The 18,698-nt window shown below is 47.7% G+C and overlaps 1 protein-coding gene across 1 annotated transcript in view; it reads right to left on the bottom strand.

Annotated features, from left to right (window-relative positions):
• Nucleotides 1-18,698, bottom strand: part of Tdrd9 (tudor domain containing 9) — a 65,699-nt gene that overhangs the window by 11,733 nt on the left and 35,268 nt on the right. The window contains exons 21-28 of the mRNA XM_048362031.1: nucleotides 16,877-16,993; nucleotides 15,353-15,460; nucleotides 12,862-12,962; nucleotides 4,201-4,374; nucleotides 3,610-3,721; nucleotides 2,161-2,373; nucleotides 1,826-1,915; nucleotides 516-776 (exon numbers count right to left, since the gene is read on the bottom strand). Of these exons, the coding sequence (XP_048217988.1) occupies nucleotides 516-776; nucleotides 1,826-1,915; nucleotides 2,161-2,373; nucleotides 3,610-3,721; nucleotides 4,201-4,374; nucleotides 12,862-12,962; nucleotides 15,353-15,460; nucleotides 16,877-16,993 (1,176 nt within the window). The remainder of the gene's footprint in view (nucleotides 1-515; nucleotides 777-1,825; nucleotides 1,916-2,160; nucleotides 2,374-3,609; nucleotides 3,722-4,200; nucleotides 4,375-12,861; nucleotides 12,963-15,352; nucleotides 15,461-16,876; nucleotides 16,994-18,698) is intronic.

Below are 18,698 nucleotides of genomic sequence, written 5' to 3'. Positions count from 1 at the left end.
AAACCTCACCCACAGCAGCAATTACAGAGGCACAACCAAAGAGATTCACCATCGAGCACAGAGCCCTCTGAAACTTTCAGACCAAGGAAAGTAACTTTACAACTGACTTTGAAAGAAACAGTTGAAATAAATTCTAAAGTATGAAAAATACTGTATTAATAACTACCATTATCAAGTAATTCTTAGAATCCATTTAAAAAGAAGCAAATCAATACAACAGAACACTTTCAAAACTGATTTCCATTTTAAAGGGGGGAAGGCTTGACTAGGAAGTAATATCCAGCCACCACAGCCTCAGGGAGATCTAGAAGTCACAAAGAGTCCCACCGACCTTGGTCAGAGGCTCGGTCGTCCACCACCTCCACCACCACCATCATCATCATCCATCTAGCCATCCCTCTTAACAATCCTCAGAGAGGAAGACACGTGTTCCCGCCCACACTCATTTTCTCTTCCCCGCCTCTCCCTGGGCACTGCAGAGGCACCCGTGCTCCGACAAGGACAGAGGTACTCACTTTCGACTCATAGGACTCCTCTGAAAGCTCCGCATGGCCCTCTCCAATGAGGATGTCTCTGATGTTGACGATGTCCTGGGTCCCCAAGTAGCGGTACACATCCACATGCAGGACGCTGTGCACAACTGAGAAAACCTTCACTAGCAGAGCACAGCCACTCACTAGAGAGGCAAACCGTCCGCTGGCCCTGCCGCTCCAATGCTCACCGCAAACAAGAGACTTGGCCGAGGGTCGCATTTTGCAAATCTTAAATTCCAAAGCCTATGTTGGAGAAAAGGCATACTGCAGTGACTTTTCAAAAGTAAGCAAGCCGGATGCCAGTGGCTCACATCAGTCATCCTAGCTGTTCAAGCGGCTGAGATCTGAGGATCATGGCTTGAGGTCAGCCCCAGAAAGAATGTCTGTGAGACTCTTATCTCCAATTAACCACCAAAGAGATCAAAGTGGCACTGTGTGGGGCTTGAATGGTAGAGCGCTAGCCTCGAGCAAAAGAGCTCAGGGACGGCACCCAGGCCCTGCATTCAAGCCCCAGAAGGATCAATCGGTGTGCGCACGTGCATGCACACACACACAGTGAGCAAAACACTCATCCTAAATTCTACTGAAATGTAATCTTGTTCTTGCATTTCATTATTTTTCTCATCTAAAAAAATCCTTTAGGGGCTGGGGATATAGCCTAGTGGCAAGAGTGCCTGCCTCGGATACACGAGGCCCTAGGTTCGATTCCCCAGCACCACATATACAGAAAATGGCCAGAAGCGGCGCTGTGGCTCAAGTGGCAGAGTGCTAGCCTTGAGCGGGAAGAAGCCAGGGACAGTGCTCAGGCCCTGAGTCCAAGGCCCAGGACTGGCCAAAAAAAAAAAAATCCTTTAAAAAGCAGTGTAATTCATGAGATCGCAGCTAAAGAAACTTGGCCTCACTTTTTAATCAGCAGCAGCAGCAGCGGTGTTGTCAACTAACTGAGACTTCTTTCATTCTGATGGAAAGAGCAGAGTGAAAGTATCTCCAGCCCACATGAGCTCTGTCTGGTGCCTAGAATACACCTAGAGTCCTTAGAAGCCGTATGGGAGGCATGGGTGACATGACCCTCCTGCTAAGTTTTGAAACCTCAACAACTTTAACTTGCTTCAATGCAGTATAGCACTCTAAGTTTCTGAGAAGAGACGCCAAGTTTGATTAATGCAGCAGTCCCTTCTCTACGCTGACCCTGGCTGCTACAACGGGAGGGGGGGAAGGGGGGGCCGTGGGACCTTCAGCCAGATCCCGTCTCACCACTGACACTCGTCACAACAGCATCTTCTCTACTTCACCTGAAATGGAAGCTCGAGAAGCTGACAAGGAATCTCCATTAGAAGACACAGCTCGACCCGGGTCCTGTTGCCATAATCTACAAAGAACACCTAGAAGACAGAAAAAAGTCAACTCTTAGACCTACGGCTTAGATAGCATCAGCCTTAAGCCACAGCAACACAGGGCCGTCCACAGTCCTTCAATGCTGGGACTTCACACTTCCCCAGTGGATCCACAGCAATAGTGGAAATAGCCTAGGCTTCCCTAATTATCATCATTTTACATTTAGTTTCTACTGTAAACTACTCCAAGTCTGTCTCCTTTTAGTGCGAATGCTTTGTCACAGAAAACATACCTCGGCATGATTTCCAGAAACATAAAGGATTTGGGCTCTAAAGTATCTTTGCTTGTCGAAGTCGGCAAAAGGAGCCAGGCAGACCAAGTCAGGGTGCGGGTGAACAGGCAGGGGCACCAGTTCCAGCTGGTTTATCTCAGCAGTCAGCTTCTTTAGAAGTTCTGTATTCCTTTCATCAATCCTGTACCCCCAAAAGTGGCCCACTTCCACCACCTACAAGGGAAGGGAATGGCAGGGATGAAGCCTCCAAAGGGAGACTCCACAGCACTCTGAAGACCTGGTCCTGGGCATGTGTGCAGGGGCTAAGAGGTGCTCGTGAAAGAAGAAGAAACACAGAGGGCTCCAGTCAACTAAGTCAGGAAGTGCGAGTGACACGTTCTGTTCCTGGAGGCAGGAGACTCGCTGGGCCACATCCGGGTACCGGGGGCTCTGAGAGGTCTTGGTCTAACCCAGACCAAAAGCCCATCCCACAGGCGCGATCTCCAAGCTGGCGGGGCCGGGTGTCGTGCAAGTGCACAGCCACGGACAGCTGGTGGTGGGTGGGACCTGGCACGCGTGTCAAGGCACGGCTGAGCACCGTCACTACTGCTGAGAACATGAAGGGCCACACCACTGGTGTCCCCATCCGTCGAGAACGCTGACTTCTATGACATTTCTGATGATTGTAAATGTGGATTTGCCAGAAAGCATGGGAGGATTTTTTGGGTTCGGTGGTGCTGGGACCACACCCAGGGTGCTACACATGCAATGCAAGAGCTCTAGCTCTACCCTTAAGCTATATTTCCAAGACCCCATGTGAGTATTTCAATTAAAATTTTATTAAAAAAATAAAGACCATACCCAAATAATCGTAATACCAAATGCTAGTTTTAGTAATGTAAGTTTTATTATGTAGGCACATCTTCAATGCCAATTTTAACATGTATCTTGTTAATTATGTGTGCTTATCATTTTAAATGCATTTGATAATTTAAAAAATAACTAATTTTAGAATATTTGTTTTGGTACTTCCCTCTATTCTGAAGCATACTAATTCAATGTCATCCATGCTTAAAACATGGCTACAGTGCACAGTTATATGTGTAGGAACATTTTACACACACACACACACACACACACACACACACACACACACACACGGTATCTGCAGAATCAGAGATGAGAAAGGGCTGAGTACTGATGGTTCCCACCTGTAATCCCCGCTACTCAGGAGGCTGAGATCTGAGGATCACAGTTCAAAGCCAGCCTAGACAAGAAAGTTCGTAAGACTCTCATCTCCAATTAATCACAGAAAAAGCCAGAAGTGGTGTTGTGGCTCAAGTGCTAGAGTGTTAGCTTTGAGCAAAAGGAGCCAGTGGGACAGGGCCCTTGCCAAGTTCAAGCCTCAGGATGGGGAAACAAACGGAGAGAGATGAGAAAGGCTCTAATAATGTGATCACACATTCTTACCTCGGTGACATCAATAGTAAGGAAGACATCAGCAACTGTTCTGGACCTGTCTGGTGTGTTGAATGAGACTTGCATAGGGTCTACTGTCTGCTTCTGGAAGTCCACGTTCACCCTATGTAACATACAAGTATTGTAAAAAATCAGAATCAGATCAAATCAGAGCTTCCAAAACAATGTGTACATTCATAAAGCTCCATGACTTGTCCTAGTACTTCTATACGGAAAGAATATTTTAATGAACACAATTTGGTTCTATAGTTTAGATGTGGAATTAAGTGTGAAAGCTCTCTAAAGGGAATGGGTGAAGAAAGGAAATGAAAGTGGCCTTTAGTCTCTACTACTGAAACTGAAAATGACATAAATGGTGCCACTCATTCAATCTCAGCCGCCTTCTACAAAGAGCACCCTACCCATAAACAGACAAAAAGCACTGAGGCTCAGAGAGGGTGAGTTACAGGCCAAGCACACACATCGAGGGAGCGAGGAAGCAGGGACTGAGTCAGTGCTGCTCGGCAACAAAGCGGGGCCTGCCTCAAGAGTGAATGCCAGGCAGGCGGTGACAGGAAAAGAGGCAGAACCTTCTGGAAATACCTTGTGTTCCTGAGCTTGGACACTGTCCCTCCTTGTACCTTCCCTTCTATGTCCTCGGCAGCATGAACGTTGAGCTCCAGGGACATTTTCAGCTGGGACATCTTCACGGCCATATACACTGCAGGAAGGGTCTTGAATCTCTCTGTTGGATTCCGCGAAAACTCCACAAAGGCTCTGCTCCGCAAAGTCACAGTACAACACAAACGTATCAGGTATCTGACAGAACACAGTGTGCACCCCTCTCAAGGTTAGGGGGAAACTGTCAGTGCACATCTCTCCTAAAAACGCTCACAACGCGTGTTTGGTTTGTTAAGATTATCAATCAAATATGTATTTTACCGATTTAACCACAAATATAAAATTATCTGTAGTGAAGTCTCTCAGCCCTACAGGTGGATCTTTTTAAATGGATTTGTATACTGATAATTCTAGACCACAGTAAATATGACAGAATGTGTATACATGAAAAAATTACAAATATTTTCTAGAATTGTGTTCATTTAAAATGTTGATAGCTTATGTTAGCTTCAGGGAGAGGTGTATATTTTTATAAAAAGTAAATACTTGACTTTGTAATGCTGTATATTCTATATAATTTACAGCAAAGCCATGTCAAGAAAACCTGGTCACATGTTTTGTTTGTAAATTTTGAAACTTCTTAGGAGTGATATTTAAGTCTGTACTGAGTAGATTTAAAGTGCAAGCAATAAACATAGTGAATACAGTACAAGATAAATTGTCATCTGCCACATTAACACCTGTATTTGGATTAAAAGATATTTTAAGTGCAGATAAGATAAGGGTTGGAAAAATATAATTTTCTTCTTAGAAATAATGAATATATATATTTGTTTTTGCTTGATTAAAATAGCTTAGTTCTGGGGCTGGGAATGTGGCTTAGCGGTAGAGTGCTTGCCTTGCATGTATGAAGCCCTGGGTTCGATTCCTCAGCACGAGAAGCGCCAAAAGTGGTGCTGTGGCTCAAGTGGCAGAGTGCTAGCCTTGAGCAAAAGGAAGCCAGGGACAGTGCCCAGGCCCTGAGTTCAAGGTCCAGGACTGGCAAAAACAACACCACCAAAAAAACCCCCAGCTTATTTCTACACAAAAATATGCTAATAATGCTTCATCCTAATTAATTAATACAATGTATTTATTACGTGAAGTAAAATTATTCACTGAGAGGAACAAGTTACACTGTCCTTAAACTGAAACTAGGTGCCATCCTTGCACAACATAGTACAGAACAAACACGACATCCACTTGGAAGCTTCATCAAGAATGTGTCATTTCCATAGCCACCATAGGAGGACAGATTTCAATTTTAACTATTATAAAATAAAACACAGATACATAAAACTACACAAAACGTACAGTTCAATGAAGCAACTCCTAAGCTTATCACCAGGTAATGACGACAAACCCTCATGTGTTCGGGGTTTGAATTTGACACCCTTTCTCCAGAGGAATGAGAACCAAGCACAGAGCAAGGGGCGCTAGGAGCTGCCTGGCACCACTGCCTCCCACAAAAAGGGAAGCTCCAAATTTGTGTGGTGTGTGTATTTGTGTGGCATGTGTGTGTCTGCATGGTGTATGTGTGTTTGCATGTGTGTCTGATTGCATGGCATGAGTCTGATCGCATGGCGTGCGTCTGTTCACGTCGTGCGTCTGTTCACGTCATGCGTCTGTTCACATGGTGTGTGCTCACATGGCATGTGTCTGTTCACATAGTGTGTGATCACATGGCGTGCATCTGTTCACATGGTGTCTGTTCACATGGTGTGCATCTGTTCACATAGTGTGTGATCACATGGCGTGCATCTGTTCACATGGTGTCTGTTCACATGGTGTGCATCTGTTCACATGGTGTGTGATCACATGGTGTGCGTCTGTTCACATGGTGTGTGCTCACATGGCATGCGTCTGATCACATGGTGTGTGACTGCGTGGCGTGTGTGATCGCATGGTGTGTGTTCACATGGTGTGCATCTGATCGCATGGTGTGTGATTGCATGGCATGTGTCTGATCGCATGGTGTGTGATCGCATGGTGTGTGATCACATGGCGTGCATCTGATCGCATGGTGTGTGATTGCATGGCATGTGTCTGATTGCATGGCGTGCATCTGATCGCATGGTGTGTGTCTGATCGCATGGTGTGTGTTCACATGGTGTGCATCTGATTGCATGGTGTGTGTTCACATGGCGTGCATCTGATCGCATGGTGTGTGATTGCATGGCATGTGTCTGATTGCATGGCATGTCTGATCACATGGCGTGCGTCTGATAGCATGGTGTGTGTCTGATCGCATGGTGTGTGATTGCATGGCATGTGTCTGATCGCATGGCGTGCATCTGATCGCATGGTGTGTGTCTGATCGCATGGTGTGTGTTCACATGGTGTGCATCTGATCGCATGGTGTGTGTTCACATGGTGTGCATCTGATCGCATGGTGTGTGATTGCATGGCATGTGTCTGATCGCATGGTGTGTGATCGCATGGCATGCATCTGATCGCATGGTGTGTGATTGCATGGCATGTGTCTGATCGCATGGCGTGCATCTGATCGCATGGTGTGTGTCTGATCGCATGGTGTGTGTTCACATGGTGTCTGTTCACATGGCGTGCATCAGTTCACATAGTGTGTGATCACATGGTGTGCATCTGTTCACATGGTGTGTGATCACATGGCGTGCATCTGTTCACATAGTGTGTGATCACATGGTGTGCGTCTGTTCACATGGTGTGTGCTCACATGGCATGCGTCTGATCACATGGTGTGTGACTGCGTGGCGTGTGTGATCGCATGGTGTGTGTTCACATGGTGTGCATCTGATCACATGGTGTGTGTTCACATGGTGTGCATCTGATCGCATGGTGTGTGATTGCATGGCATGTGTCTGATTGCATGGCGTGCATCTGATCGCATGGTGTGTGTCTGATCGCATGGTGTGTGTTCACATGGTGTGCATCTGATTGCATGGTGTGTGTTCACATGGCGTGCATCTGATCGCATGGTGTGTGATTGCATGGCATGTGTCTGATTGCATGGCATGTCTGATCACATGGCGTGCGTCTGATAGCATGGTGTGTGTCTGATCGCATGGTGTGTGATTGCATGGCATGTGTCTGATCGCATGGCGTGCATCTGATCGCATGGTGTGTGTCTGATCGCATGGTGTGTGTTCACATGGTGTGCATCTGATCGCATGGTGTGTGTTCACATGGTGTGCATCTGATCGCATGGTGTGTGATTGCATGGCATGTGTCTGATCGCATGGTGTGTGATCGCATGGTGTGTGATTGCATGGCATGTGTCTGATCGCATGGCGTGCATCTGATCGCATGGTGTGTGTCTGATCGCATGGTGTGTGTTCACATGGTGTGCATCTGATCACATGGTGTGTGATTGCATGGCATGTGTCTGATTGCATGGCATGTCTGATCACATGGCGTGCGTCTGATCGCATGGTGTGTGTTCACATGGTGTGCATCTGATCGCATGGTGTGTGTTCACATGGTGTGCATCTGATCGCATGGTGTGTGATTGCATGGCATGTGTCTGATCGCATGGTGTGTGATCGCATGGTGTGTGATCGCATGGCGTGCATCTGATCGCATGGTGTGTGATTGCATGGCATGTGTCTGATTGCATGGCATGCATCTGATCGCATGGTGTGTGTCTGATCGCATGGTGTGTGTTCACATGGTGTGCATCTGATCGCATGGTGTGTGTTCACATGGCGTGCATCTGATCGCATGGTGTGTGATTGTGTGGCATGTGTCTGATTGCATGGCGTGCATCTGATCGCATGGTGTGTGATTGCATGGCATGTGTCTGATTGCATGGCGTGCATCTGATCGCATGGTGTGTGTCTGATCGCATGGTGTGTGTTCACATGGTGTGCATCTGATTGCATGGTGTGTGTTCACATGGCGTGCATCTGATCGCATGGTGTGTGATTGCATGGCATGTGTCTGATTGCATGGCATGTCTGATCACATGGCGTGCGTCTGATAGCATGGTGTGTGTCTGATCGCATGGTGTGTGATTGCATGGCATGTGTCTGATCGCATGGCGTGCATCTGATCGCATGGTGTGTGTCTGATCGCATGGTGTGTGTTCACATGGTGTGCATCTGATCGCATGGTGTGTGTTCACATGGTGTGCATCTGATCGCATGGTGTGTGATTGCATGGCATGTGTCTGATCGCATGGTGTGTGATCGCATGGTGTGTGATTGCATGGCATGTGTCTGATCGCATGGCGTGCATCTGATCGCATGGTGTGTGTCTGATCGCATGGTGTGTGTTCACATGGTGTGCATCTGATCACATGGTGTGTGATTGCATGGCATGTGTCTGATTGCATGGCATGTCTGATCACATGGCGTGCGTCTGATCGCATGGTGTGTGTTCACATGGTGTGCATCTGATCGCATGGTGTGTGTTCACATGGTGTGCATCTGATCGCATGGTGTGTGATTGCATGGCATGTGTCTGATCGCATGGTGTGTGATCGCATGGTGTGTGATCGCATGGCGTGCATCTGATCGCATGGTGTGTGATTGCATGGCATGTGTCTGATTGCATGGCATGCATCTGATCGCATGGTGTGTGTCTGATCGCATGGTGTGTGTTCACATGGTGTGCATCTGATCGCATGGTGTGTGTTCACATGGCGTGCATCTGATCGCATGGTGTGTGATTGTGTGGCATGTGTCTGATTGCATGGCGTGCATCTGATCGCATGGTGTGTGATTGCATGGCATGTGTCTGATTGCATGGCGTGCATCTGATCACATGGCGTGCGTCTGATCGCATGGTGTGTGTCTGATCACATGGTGTGTGTTCACATGGCGTGCATCTGATCGCATGGTGTGTGTCTGATCGCATGGTGTGTGTCTGATCGCATGGTGTGTGTTCACATGGTATGCATCTGATTGCATGGTGTGTGTCTGATCGCATGGTGTGTGATTGCATGGCATGTGTCTGATCGCATGGTGTGTGTCTGATCGCATGGTGTGTGTTCACATGGTGTGCATCTGATCGCATGGTGTGTGTCTGATCGCATGGTGTGTGTCTGATCGCATGGTGTGTGTTCACATGGTATGCATCTGATCGCATGGTGTGTCTGATCGCATGGTGTGTGATTGCATGGCATGTGTCTGATCGCATGGCGTGCATCTGATCGCATGGTGTGTGTCTGATCGCATGGTGTGTGTTCACATGGTGTGCATCTGATCGCATGGTGTGTGTTCACATGGTGTGCATCTGATCGCATGGTGTGTGATTGCATGGCATGTGTCTGATCGCATGGCGTGCATCTGATCGCATGGTGTGTGTCTGATCGCATGGTGTGTGTTCACATGGTGTCTGTTCACATGGCGTGCATCAGTTCACATAGTGTGTGATCACATGGTGTGCATCTGTTCACATGGTGTGTGATCACATGGCGTGCATCTGTTCACATAGTGTGTGATCACATGGTGTGCGTCTGTTCACATGGTGTGTGCTCACATGGCATGCGTCTGATTGCATGGCGTGCATCTGATCGCATGGTGTGTGTCTGATCGCATGGTGTGTGTTCACATGGTGTGCATCTGATCGCATGGTGTGTGTCTGATCGCATGGTAGGTGTTTGCATGGTGTGTGTCTGATTGCATGGTATGTGTTCACATGTTGTGCATCTGATCGCATGGCATGCATCTGTTCACATGGCATGTGTTTGCATGGCGTGCATCTCATTGCATGGTATATGGTCATATGGTATGCGTTCGTATGATGTACGTCTGACTGCCGCAATGCTCTGGGTCAAAGCACCACACTCATGTGAAGAGAATCGCGACCCCATACACTGCTAAAAAGTCATTTTGTGGCAAGCTGTCATGACAGTACATCATTTGGGGTGACATTAGGATGCTGAGTCTCAAGTGGGTGTATGAACCAGACCCCAGGCTGACGGCCTGTTCTGAGCACCCTGCCTCTTACAGCCCCATCAGTGGCTGCCTTCCAGCCTCTGCCTTCTCTCACCCCTGCATGCTCGTATCCTGCCTACCCCTTCCGGGTAATGCACACACTTTCCTCCTAGCCCCTGCCACCAGAAGCACTTGTTTCTAAACTTTCTCTAGAGGGCTCGGGAGTTGCTCCTTAAAAATGATTTCAGTTCTGGACCCCATTTCCACGTTTCTAACCTTTCATGAGTACTTTCACCCAGACCTTTCCTGGGTGAGCGGTGCACTCCCTGCCCTCCCCGTCTCCTGGCTCAGTGCTGCTGCCCTGTGCTCTCAGTAATCCAGACCCAATCATCACCTCTCTCTGTCCCCCGGGAGTCATCATGAGTCAAACTCAAGAGCTCAGCCCCCTCTCTGTTGGGCCTCTTCATCAAATAGCACTAGGCTGTCTCCCATCTTAACTTCTATTTTGGACTCCTTTGAAGAGGACTCCGCACAAGCCAAATGACAGTTGCTCATACCTAAGATCCTAGCTACTCAGAAAGCTAAGGTCTGAGAATCTTAGTTTGAAGCCAGTGCGGGAAGACAAACCAACATACTCTTATCTCCAATTATCAGTAAAAAGTCTCAGCTGGAGGATGGCTCACGTGGTAAAGTGCCAGCTATGAGCAGGAAAAGACAAATGAGAGCAGGAGGGTGAATTCAAGCCTCAGCATGGGGGTGCATATGTACACGCGTACACACACATATACACACACGTGTATGCACAGACATACACGTGACTCCAGACTGCCTCCTTCTCCTCATGTCTCTAACTACACCTCCATGTATCCTGGATGGACACAGATCACGAAGGGACATTTGGAGGGCCTGATACCAAGCCAGCTCCTACCAGGAGCGCAGCCATGAGCCTGCACAGACTCATGCTCTCGGGCGTGATTAGGCTCACATCTTCCTCCTGACACAACCAACTCATCCTGCTACCGTGGTCACCTACACCTGTCCAGGGCCTCCAACTCTCCCACGTCCACGCGGGAGGCCCACCCTCTCCTCCTCCGCACCTAGACGGAGTGTCTCCTGACCCCTCAGCCGGCCCATGGCGCTGCCCAGCAGGCAGCGAGCCACCTAACTTCTCTCTCCTCCCTCCTCCATGAGTGGAGCTCGTGTGGGTCTCAGGCTGCCGTCCCCAGCCGCCTCCTGTGCCCGCAAGCCCTCCACATGCACACCCACTCTGTGCTGAACAGGCGACGCATCCCAAAGGAAGACAGTCCTCATTCTCTGATTATCTTGTATCATCCTTTGCCTTCAACGCTTAAGCCAGAAGAATTGGCATAATCAAGACTCAAATGACATGGGGAACAGTAAAAGAAAGTACTTATGCAAAGATCCTAACCAGGCATAGCAGGAAGCACAAACTCCAGTTGTAAAGACAAATGAGCAAAGAGGCGGCCACCCTCCTGCTGAGCACCAAGTCCGGCTCGGCCCAGCCGCTGACCCTCACGAGAGCCAGCCCAGTGCTGTGCATCCTGCTCTGGAGAGACGAAGAATCCTGAATTGCCAGTTTGTAGTTTAGATGACATTTCAGAGAACTTCAGCACTAAAAATTCCATTCACACTGCATGCCGGTGGCTCACATCTGTCATCCTAACTACGCAGGAGGCTGCGAGCTGAGGATCACAGTTCAAAGGCAGCCCAGGCAGAAAAGTCAGTTAGACTCTACCAATTAAACACCAAAAAGCTGTAAGGGGAGCTGTGGCTCAAATGATAGAACACTAACCTTGAGCAAAAAAAGCTCAGGGAAAGGGCCTAGGCCCTGAGTTTGCTAAGCCCCAGGACCGGCACCAAAAAGAAAAAAGAAAGGAAGGAAAGGAAAAGAAAAGAAAAGAAAATCAATCCATTCATTTTGTAGGATTAAGTATTGAAAGAAAAGTTTTGCTTGGCAAGATTATTACTTGGTCTCAAAAGGTATGCAAAGTCCTATAAAGAAACCAACACATTAATTTTAGAAATGTAATAAAAATTTGAAGAGTACTAATCCAAACTGAAAATGGATTTAATATATTCAATTTGAGAGTTAAACAAACAAAAAGTATTCTTATTAGCCAAATTAACAAAACTCTGTCCAGTTAGACAAAAAATTCTTAATGTTCACAGAACATTAGAAATACATTTCTAAGTTAAAAAATTAAAAACCATAAAGTGTCTTGTGTACAAGCATTTCCAATTGGAAAGGAAAACTCCCAGTGGTAGTTCAACATACCATATATTCCTGATCTGCTCAATCAGTCTCTCAGTATTGATATTCTGAAATTATTTAGGACAACTATATTTTAAAGCAGGCACAGTGGTGCACACCTGAAATCTCAAGTTACTTGGGAGATAAACATCAGATAAAGACTCATTTGAGGCATGCCCAGGGCAAAAACTCTAAGATACTGACTGAAAAAAATAACTAAATCAAATAGCAAGCTGGGATTTGGCCTAACAAGTGTAAGGCCTTGGATTTCCAACGTCAGTACCATCAAAAGAACTATGAGCAGACAGATTCCTCATGGCTTGGAGACGGAAGCAAAAAGCACACCTCAGCACTGCTCTACTCTGTAGCAACATCACTTCCACGTGCGCCCACGCCAAACAGTTCAAGTTCAGGAACCGCTCAAATGTTTGCCTTTCTTATAATTGCAGCCAATTACAAAAACAGACTACTCACTTTGCACCATCAAATACAATGGATTTGACTTGACCACACTGGCGAAAGAGAGACTGCAGTTGTTTGTAGTAAAGAAATCCGTAGGGAGGGATGTGCTTCAACTGTAAGACATAACAAGGGTCGTCAGAGCTGCTACACAAAGGCCAACAGAAGACAGCGAGGCTCAGGAGCTTGACTCCGCTGCTTCTCACCTTCATCTGCAAAAGCACAGCTCACCATCTTTAATCATAACACAGACAGACAGACAGACAGATCGGTGTATCTAATTACCTAATGTCTTTTAAATAACTTTAATTAAAAATGAAACATGCTCATTCTTCCCTATTACCATAGTTCAAAATTAAGAAATGAACTTTACAACTTGGGGAGGGAGTGGGGGGAGGAAAGTAGGAGAAAAACGAGGGAGGGGTACCAATGTTTGACAAGGCATGTACTCACTACATTACGTTATATACATAACTATAACCCCTCTATACATCATCTTGACAATGAAATTAAACTTTAAAAAACTTTAAGAATTCTATTTTGTTACCTTAGAATAATCAAATTCACTAAACATAATCTTTCAAAGCCTCACACCCCACAGAAAATACTGGAAATGTAATTAAAGGAAGGCCTACTGCTGATGAGAGGAAGCTGTTTCTTCTTGGGCACACCGGGGGCAGGCTCTCTCCTAGAAGCAAGCACTCAGCAGGCAGACCCCAACCGTGCTGCTGCAAAGCTGGCCCAGCAGAGTGCAGCCCCTGCCCTGGGCCAGGACAATCGTGTTCTGAGCGCTGGCTCTACCTCCTGTTGGTCTCAAGCACACAGCTTCAGGAGAGCAGCAGCACAGGGCTGGCTAGTTCAAGGGTCTGAGTTCACACCCTGTCTGGTCCCTCCCAAGAGCTGTGTGCCTCCTTAGACAAGTCAACAGACTCATTCATCATGAAGTAAAGTTGATAAATCCTCAAACTAAACAGTATATTTCTAAAAGTCTGGCTATACACAGCTAGCTTGTGACTTTGTTTCCGTGTTTCATAGTTTGTAAGTTTTGGTCCCCAGAGTACCTGGTAAACAGTGCTTGGTAGCTGAAAAATACATCTAGGCAGAGTTCTGTAGGTCCTTCCATCCTGCATAGCTGACAGAAGGACACCATAGAGGGGAAGGAGAACAGAGGAAGCCAACTAAAAAGCTTACTCAACCATGAGGAGCGACAAGAGCACCCAGTCCAGGCAAATAGTCCTCAGAGGGACAAAAGCTACTGGTGTGTGTGTGTGTGCGCGCGCGTGCATGCACACGTGCGTGCCAATCTTAGAGCTTGAATTCAGGGCTGGGATGCTTTCCCTGAGCTTTTTTTTGGCTCAAGACTAGTGCGCTAGCATTTTGAGCCAAAGCTCCACTTTATGGTTAGCTGGAGAGAAGAGTCTCACAGTCTTTCGTGTCTGGGCTGGCTTTGAACCATGATCCTCTGATCTCAGCCTCTTGGGTAGCTAGGATTACAGGTGTGAGCCCCTGGAGCCCAGCTAGTGACTGCCCTTCACACTGAAATCTCCCCCAGGAATATACTGTGTTCCTGCACCCCACTGAGTACTAGCACTCTTCAAAGACCTGTGCTTGTGATGCTCTGCTCATCTATGGCTCTGCCCTTGTCATGTGGACTTCCATTTTTCCAATAGGAGCAAAAGTGCTGTAACATGCCAGAACGAGACTGTGAGGCTGGAGGCTGAGACTGAGTGAGCACACTCAGCATGCCAGGAGTTAACATCACCCAGGGCTTCCACTACACGGTTGTTATCAGGCTCAGGGTCGGGACTCCAGTCAGAGGCCACTCCCAAAGGCCTGACTCCAGCTGAGCATCACAATGCTGCTGGGGTATACACAAAGGACTGGGGCCTGGGTCATTAGATGCACTCCAAGCACACGGTACTTAAATCCTACCTTCCACCCCTGTCCCTGTGAGGAGCCCTCACATCTGAGGAGCCCTCACATCTGAGCTGGAAATACATACACAGGCCAGGCACCCGTGGCTCACACCTGTAATCCCACCCACTCGGGAAGCTGAGGTCTGAGCACTTCCATTCCAAACCAGCCTAGGCAGCAAGGTCTGTCAAACTCTTTATCTCTAATTAATCACCAAAAAGCTGCAAGTGGAGCTGTGGCTCAAGTGTTAGAATGCCAACCTTGAGCAAAAAAGCTCAGGGACAGCACCCAGACTCTGAGTTTAAGCCCCAGGACTGGCACTAAAAATAATAAAGGCAAAATAAAATAAAACAGCACATGATAAAATTAGCACTTGCCATGAACACGGAAATTCCGAAGGCCTCTCTGTAAGACCTGGTCTAAAAAAGAGGAAAAAGCCACTGGAGAAAGCAGAGGCATCGAAAAGTCTGATACTCACAAAAGAGGGAAGCCACAGAAACAAAACCTTCTGCACTGGCCACGGTAGGGTGGCCTCAGGGGAGCCAGCGGCTCTGCCTGGGGCGGGGGGGGGGGGCTCCTCCCCATCACCTACCACGACTGTCGTCTTGGGGTCTTTGCCAGCCAGCTCCCGCACGGCCATCTCCTCATCCGGCTGTCCAAAAGTAAAATAGTTTGGATAAAAAGCACCTGCCAGTACGACCTGGAGAAAAGGTTCGCCACATGAGAAAATAGCACCTAGTTATTCTCACCACGAACAAGTAATGGTTGGCTATCCTTTACATCCACCCCCGCCCCGGCCCACACAGCACAAGGTCCATTCCTACTAAGGGCAACAGCCCCCCTTTCCTTCCAAGCAGCAGCCATGCTTTCTCAGCATGGGCTATGGACGCCTGGTGAGCAGAGCAAGGACAGGCCACCTGAAACGCACAGAGCTTCCAGGACTGGCTGAGTTTTCCCCCTCACCCGGACACCGCCTTCCTGCCCCCATGCAACTCCAGCACTGTCATTACAACACCTGGCCTAGGGCAGCAGGCTGGCATCTGACACTCACTTGTCCAAGACGTTCTTCAAAGTCCTCCCTTTCTTGTTAACAGTACTGGGGTTTGAGCTCAGGTCTCTGCACCGGGGGGGGTGCTCTTACCACATAAGCAATGCCCCCAGACCTTTCTCCTTTACCTAAATTTTCAAACAGAATCTCATGTTTTTGCTCTGACTAGCCTGGACCACAATCCTACTTGGACCTGCCACGTAACTGGGGAGATAGGCACATACCACCATGTTCAGCTTATTGTTTAAGATGGCGTCGTGCCAATGTTTTTCCAAGGCTGGCCTTAACCCACAACTCTCCTGATCTCTGTCTGCCTCCTGAGTAGCTGGGATGACAGGTGTGAACTCGGTGCCCCGCTCAAAATCCTTCTTCAATAAAAATCCTCCCTCTATGACACAGACACCCACAGAAGACTCTCCCAGCCATACAGCAAGTGTGCATCCAACAAAGCATGCTACTACGACTAGTACACCCGGGCGAGTGCTTCCGCTTTGAGCATCAGCCTATATCCACTGTACGCATCCGCTGTACGCATCAGCCTATATCCGAAAGCCTGGAGGGGAAGCCCGCCCTACCTGTGCGCCCTAGGACTGGCCCCAAAACTGAGAAAGGTAAACAGAGAGACCGACAGGCAAGCACTCTCTGTTGGGCACGCAAGACAGAGAATCATTAGTTTAAACCAAAGAACTAAGCTGCCAACCAATCGCGTCTTATGAGCTAGGTCAGGCTGGTGAGTTGAGGGTAAGAGACCGGGTCCACATGCTGAACAAGAGGACAACCTCTACTTTCTCAACAGTGCAGCAGAAGGCCCTCTCCTGAAGCAGTGGGGATGGCAGGTGCCGACAGAAGTGCACCCTTGAGGAGCAGCGGCTCTGGACCATCCCCTCAACACCAGGAACGGTGTGAACAAACAAAGATGGAAATGGTTCTTGGTTCCATCACAACAGGAACACCGTGGCCCTAAAATCGTTGAGGCAGAGCTCGCACTGGACAGCAGGAGAGTGCCCTTTCTCAGTCATAGCTCCGTGAGCCAGAAGTTCAAGAAAGGAGCCCCGGAGGCCGGCACACCTGCAGGATGAAGCGCTGCTTGTACGGATACTCCTGGTCCAGCGCGGGCCGCCGAGGATCCACGTACATGTTGAACTGAGAGATTCTGTTTTTCAGTTCTTCATACAACTCAGCCACCTAAGAAAAACACAAAACGTAATGTTTCAAGATCGATGACCCTGTGTAACAGAAATGTGAGAAAGTAAGTATACCACAGGAAAAGTACTACCATACATGTGGTGGCAAAACATCAGAGCTAAGATGACCCTCACCAAAGACTAAGGAGGAGCCAGGGGCTGCTGGGTGCACACCTATAATCCCACCTACTCAGAAGGCTGATATCTGAAGATTATGGTTCAAAACGAGCCCAGGCAGAAAAATGCACGAGACTCTTATCTCCAATTAACCAGCAAAAAAGAACCCTGAAAGTAAAGGCATGGTTCAAGTGGTAGAGCACCAGACTTGAGTGAAAATGCTAAGCAAGGGCTGGAGGCCTTGGGTCCAAGACCTCTGTGGATCAAAGTTCAGAGCCAGCTGTCCAAGTTTAAGTCCTTGAATGATTTTTTTAAAAGGAAAAAAGGGCTGGGATGTGGCACAAGCGGTAGGGTTCCCGTCTAGCAATTTTGAGGTCTCAGTTCAAAGCCATAGACAACCAAATGATACAGCACTCGCCTTGAGGGACTAAGCTAAGGAACAGCACTCAGGCCCTGAGATCAATCCTCAGGAGTGGCACAACAAAAGTCACTTACAATATTACACTAGGGAACTTGAAGTTCGAGATAAATCAGATTATGGAATGTAATATATAGTTCATCATAAATGACTCCAAAATAGTTTTTTAAAAAACAACATAAGGATCAACAACTGTAAGGGAAACTAAAATTGTGTGTGAGGTGTGTGGTGTGTGTGTGTGTGTGTGTGTGTGTGTTGTGCTACAGAGGCTTGAACTCTGGTCCTCATGCTTCCACGTGGCTTTTTCCCTCAAGGCTGGTGCTCCGCCATTCACACCGCACCTCCACTTGCCACTTTTTGGTGGCTAACTGGCAATAATAGTTTCATAGAGTTTTCTACCCAGGCTGACTTCCGTGATTCTCAAACTCAGCCTCCTGAATAGCTAGGATGACAGCCATGAGCCACCAGTGATCAGCTGAAGGCATGTTTTAAATCTATCCCTCCGCTTGGCCTGGATGTGACCTCAGCATTCAAGAGCCCGAGCCAGGAGGATGGAGAGTTGAAGGCCAGCCTACCTACAGAGCAACACCTGACAAAAATCTCTCCTGGAACTTTACTCATCCATACATTACAAAAAATACTACTATGTCATTTGCAGGGAAACGGATGGACCTAGAACAAATCATGTTAAAGAAAGCCAAACTCAGAGAGACAAAAGGCACACGTTTTCTCTCATGTGGAAACCAGATCTAAACTACAACTGGACATGATAAGTTACATAGGACTGCAGCATCCACATACAAACAATCAGCTCAAGGAGGGTGCACCCCGAAGGAACCTGAAGGCACAACTCTTCTAAACGTCTACGATACTATTTATGGAAACGAATTCCAGGAAATGGAAACAAGCTTTTGTTGTTGTTAGGTTTTGCTTTTGAGGGGTTTTGGGGTTTTTTGGGGTCTTTTTAGTGGGGACAAAGGAGGGGCACAGAAATGGAGGAAGAGAGAACAAATGCAGTCATGGTATTCAATATACAAGTAAAAAGCCAACTAGAGGGCTGGGGATATGGCCTAGTGGCAAGAGAGCTTGCCTCGTATACATGAGGCCCTGGGTTCGATTCCCCAGCACCACATATACAAAAAATGGCCAGAAGTGGTGCTGTGGCTCAAGT

This window comes from Perognathus longimembris, chromosome 14, assembly GCF_023159225.1.
Source record: "Perognathus longimembris pacificus isolate PPM17 chromosome 14, ASM2315922v1, whole genome shotgun sequence".
NCBI classification, from domain to species: Eukaryota; Metazoa; Chordata; class Mammalia; order Rodentia; family Heteromyidae; genus Perognathus; species Perognathus longimembris.
The sequence above is the reverse complement of the archived record's forward strand: the minus strand, read 5'-3'. Positions and strand labels throughout refer to the sequence as shown.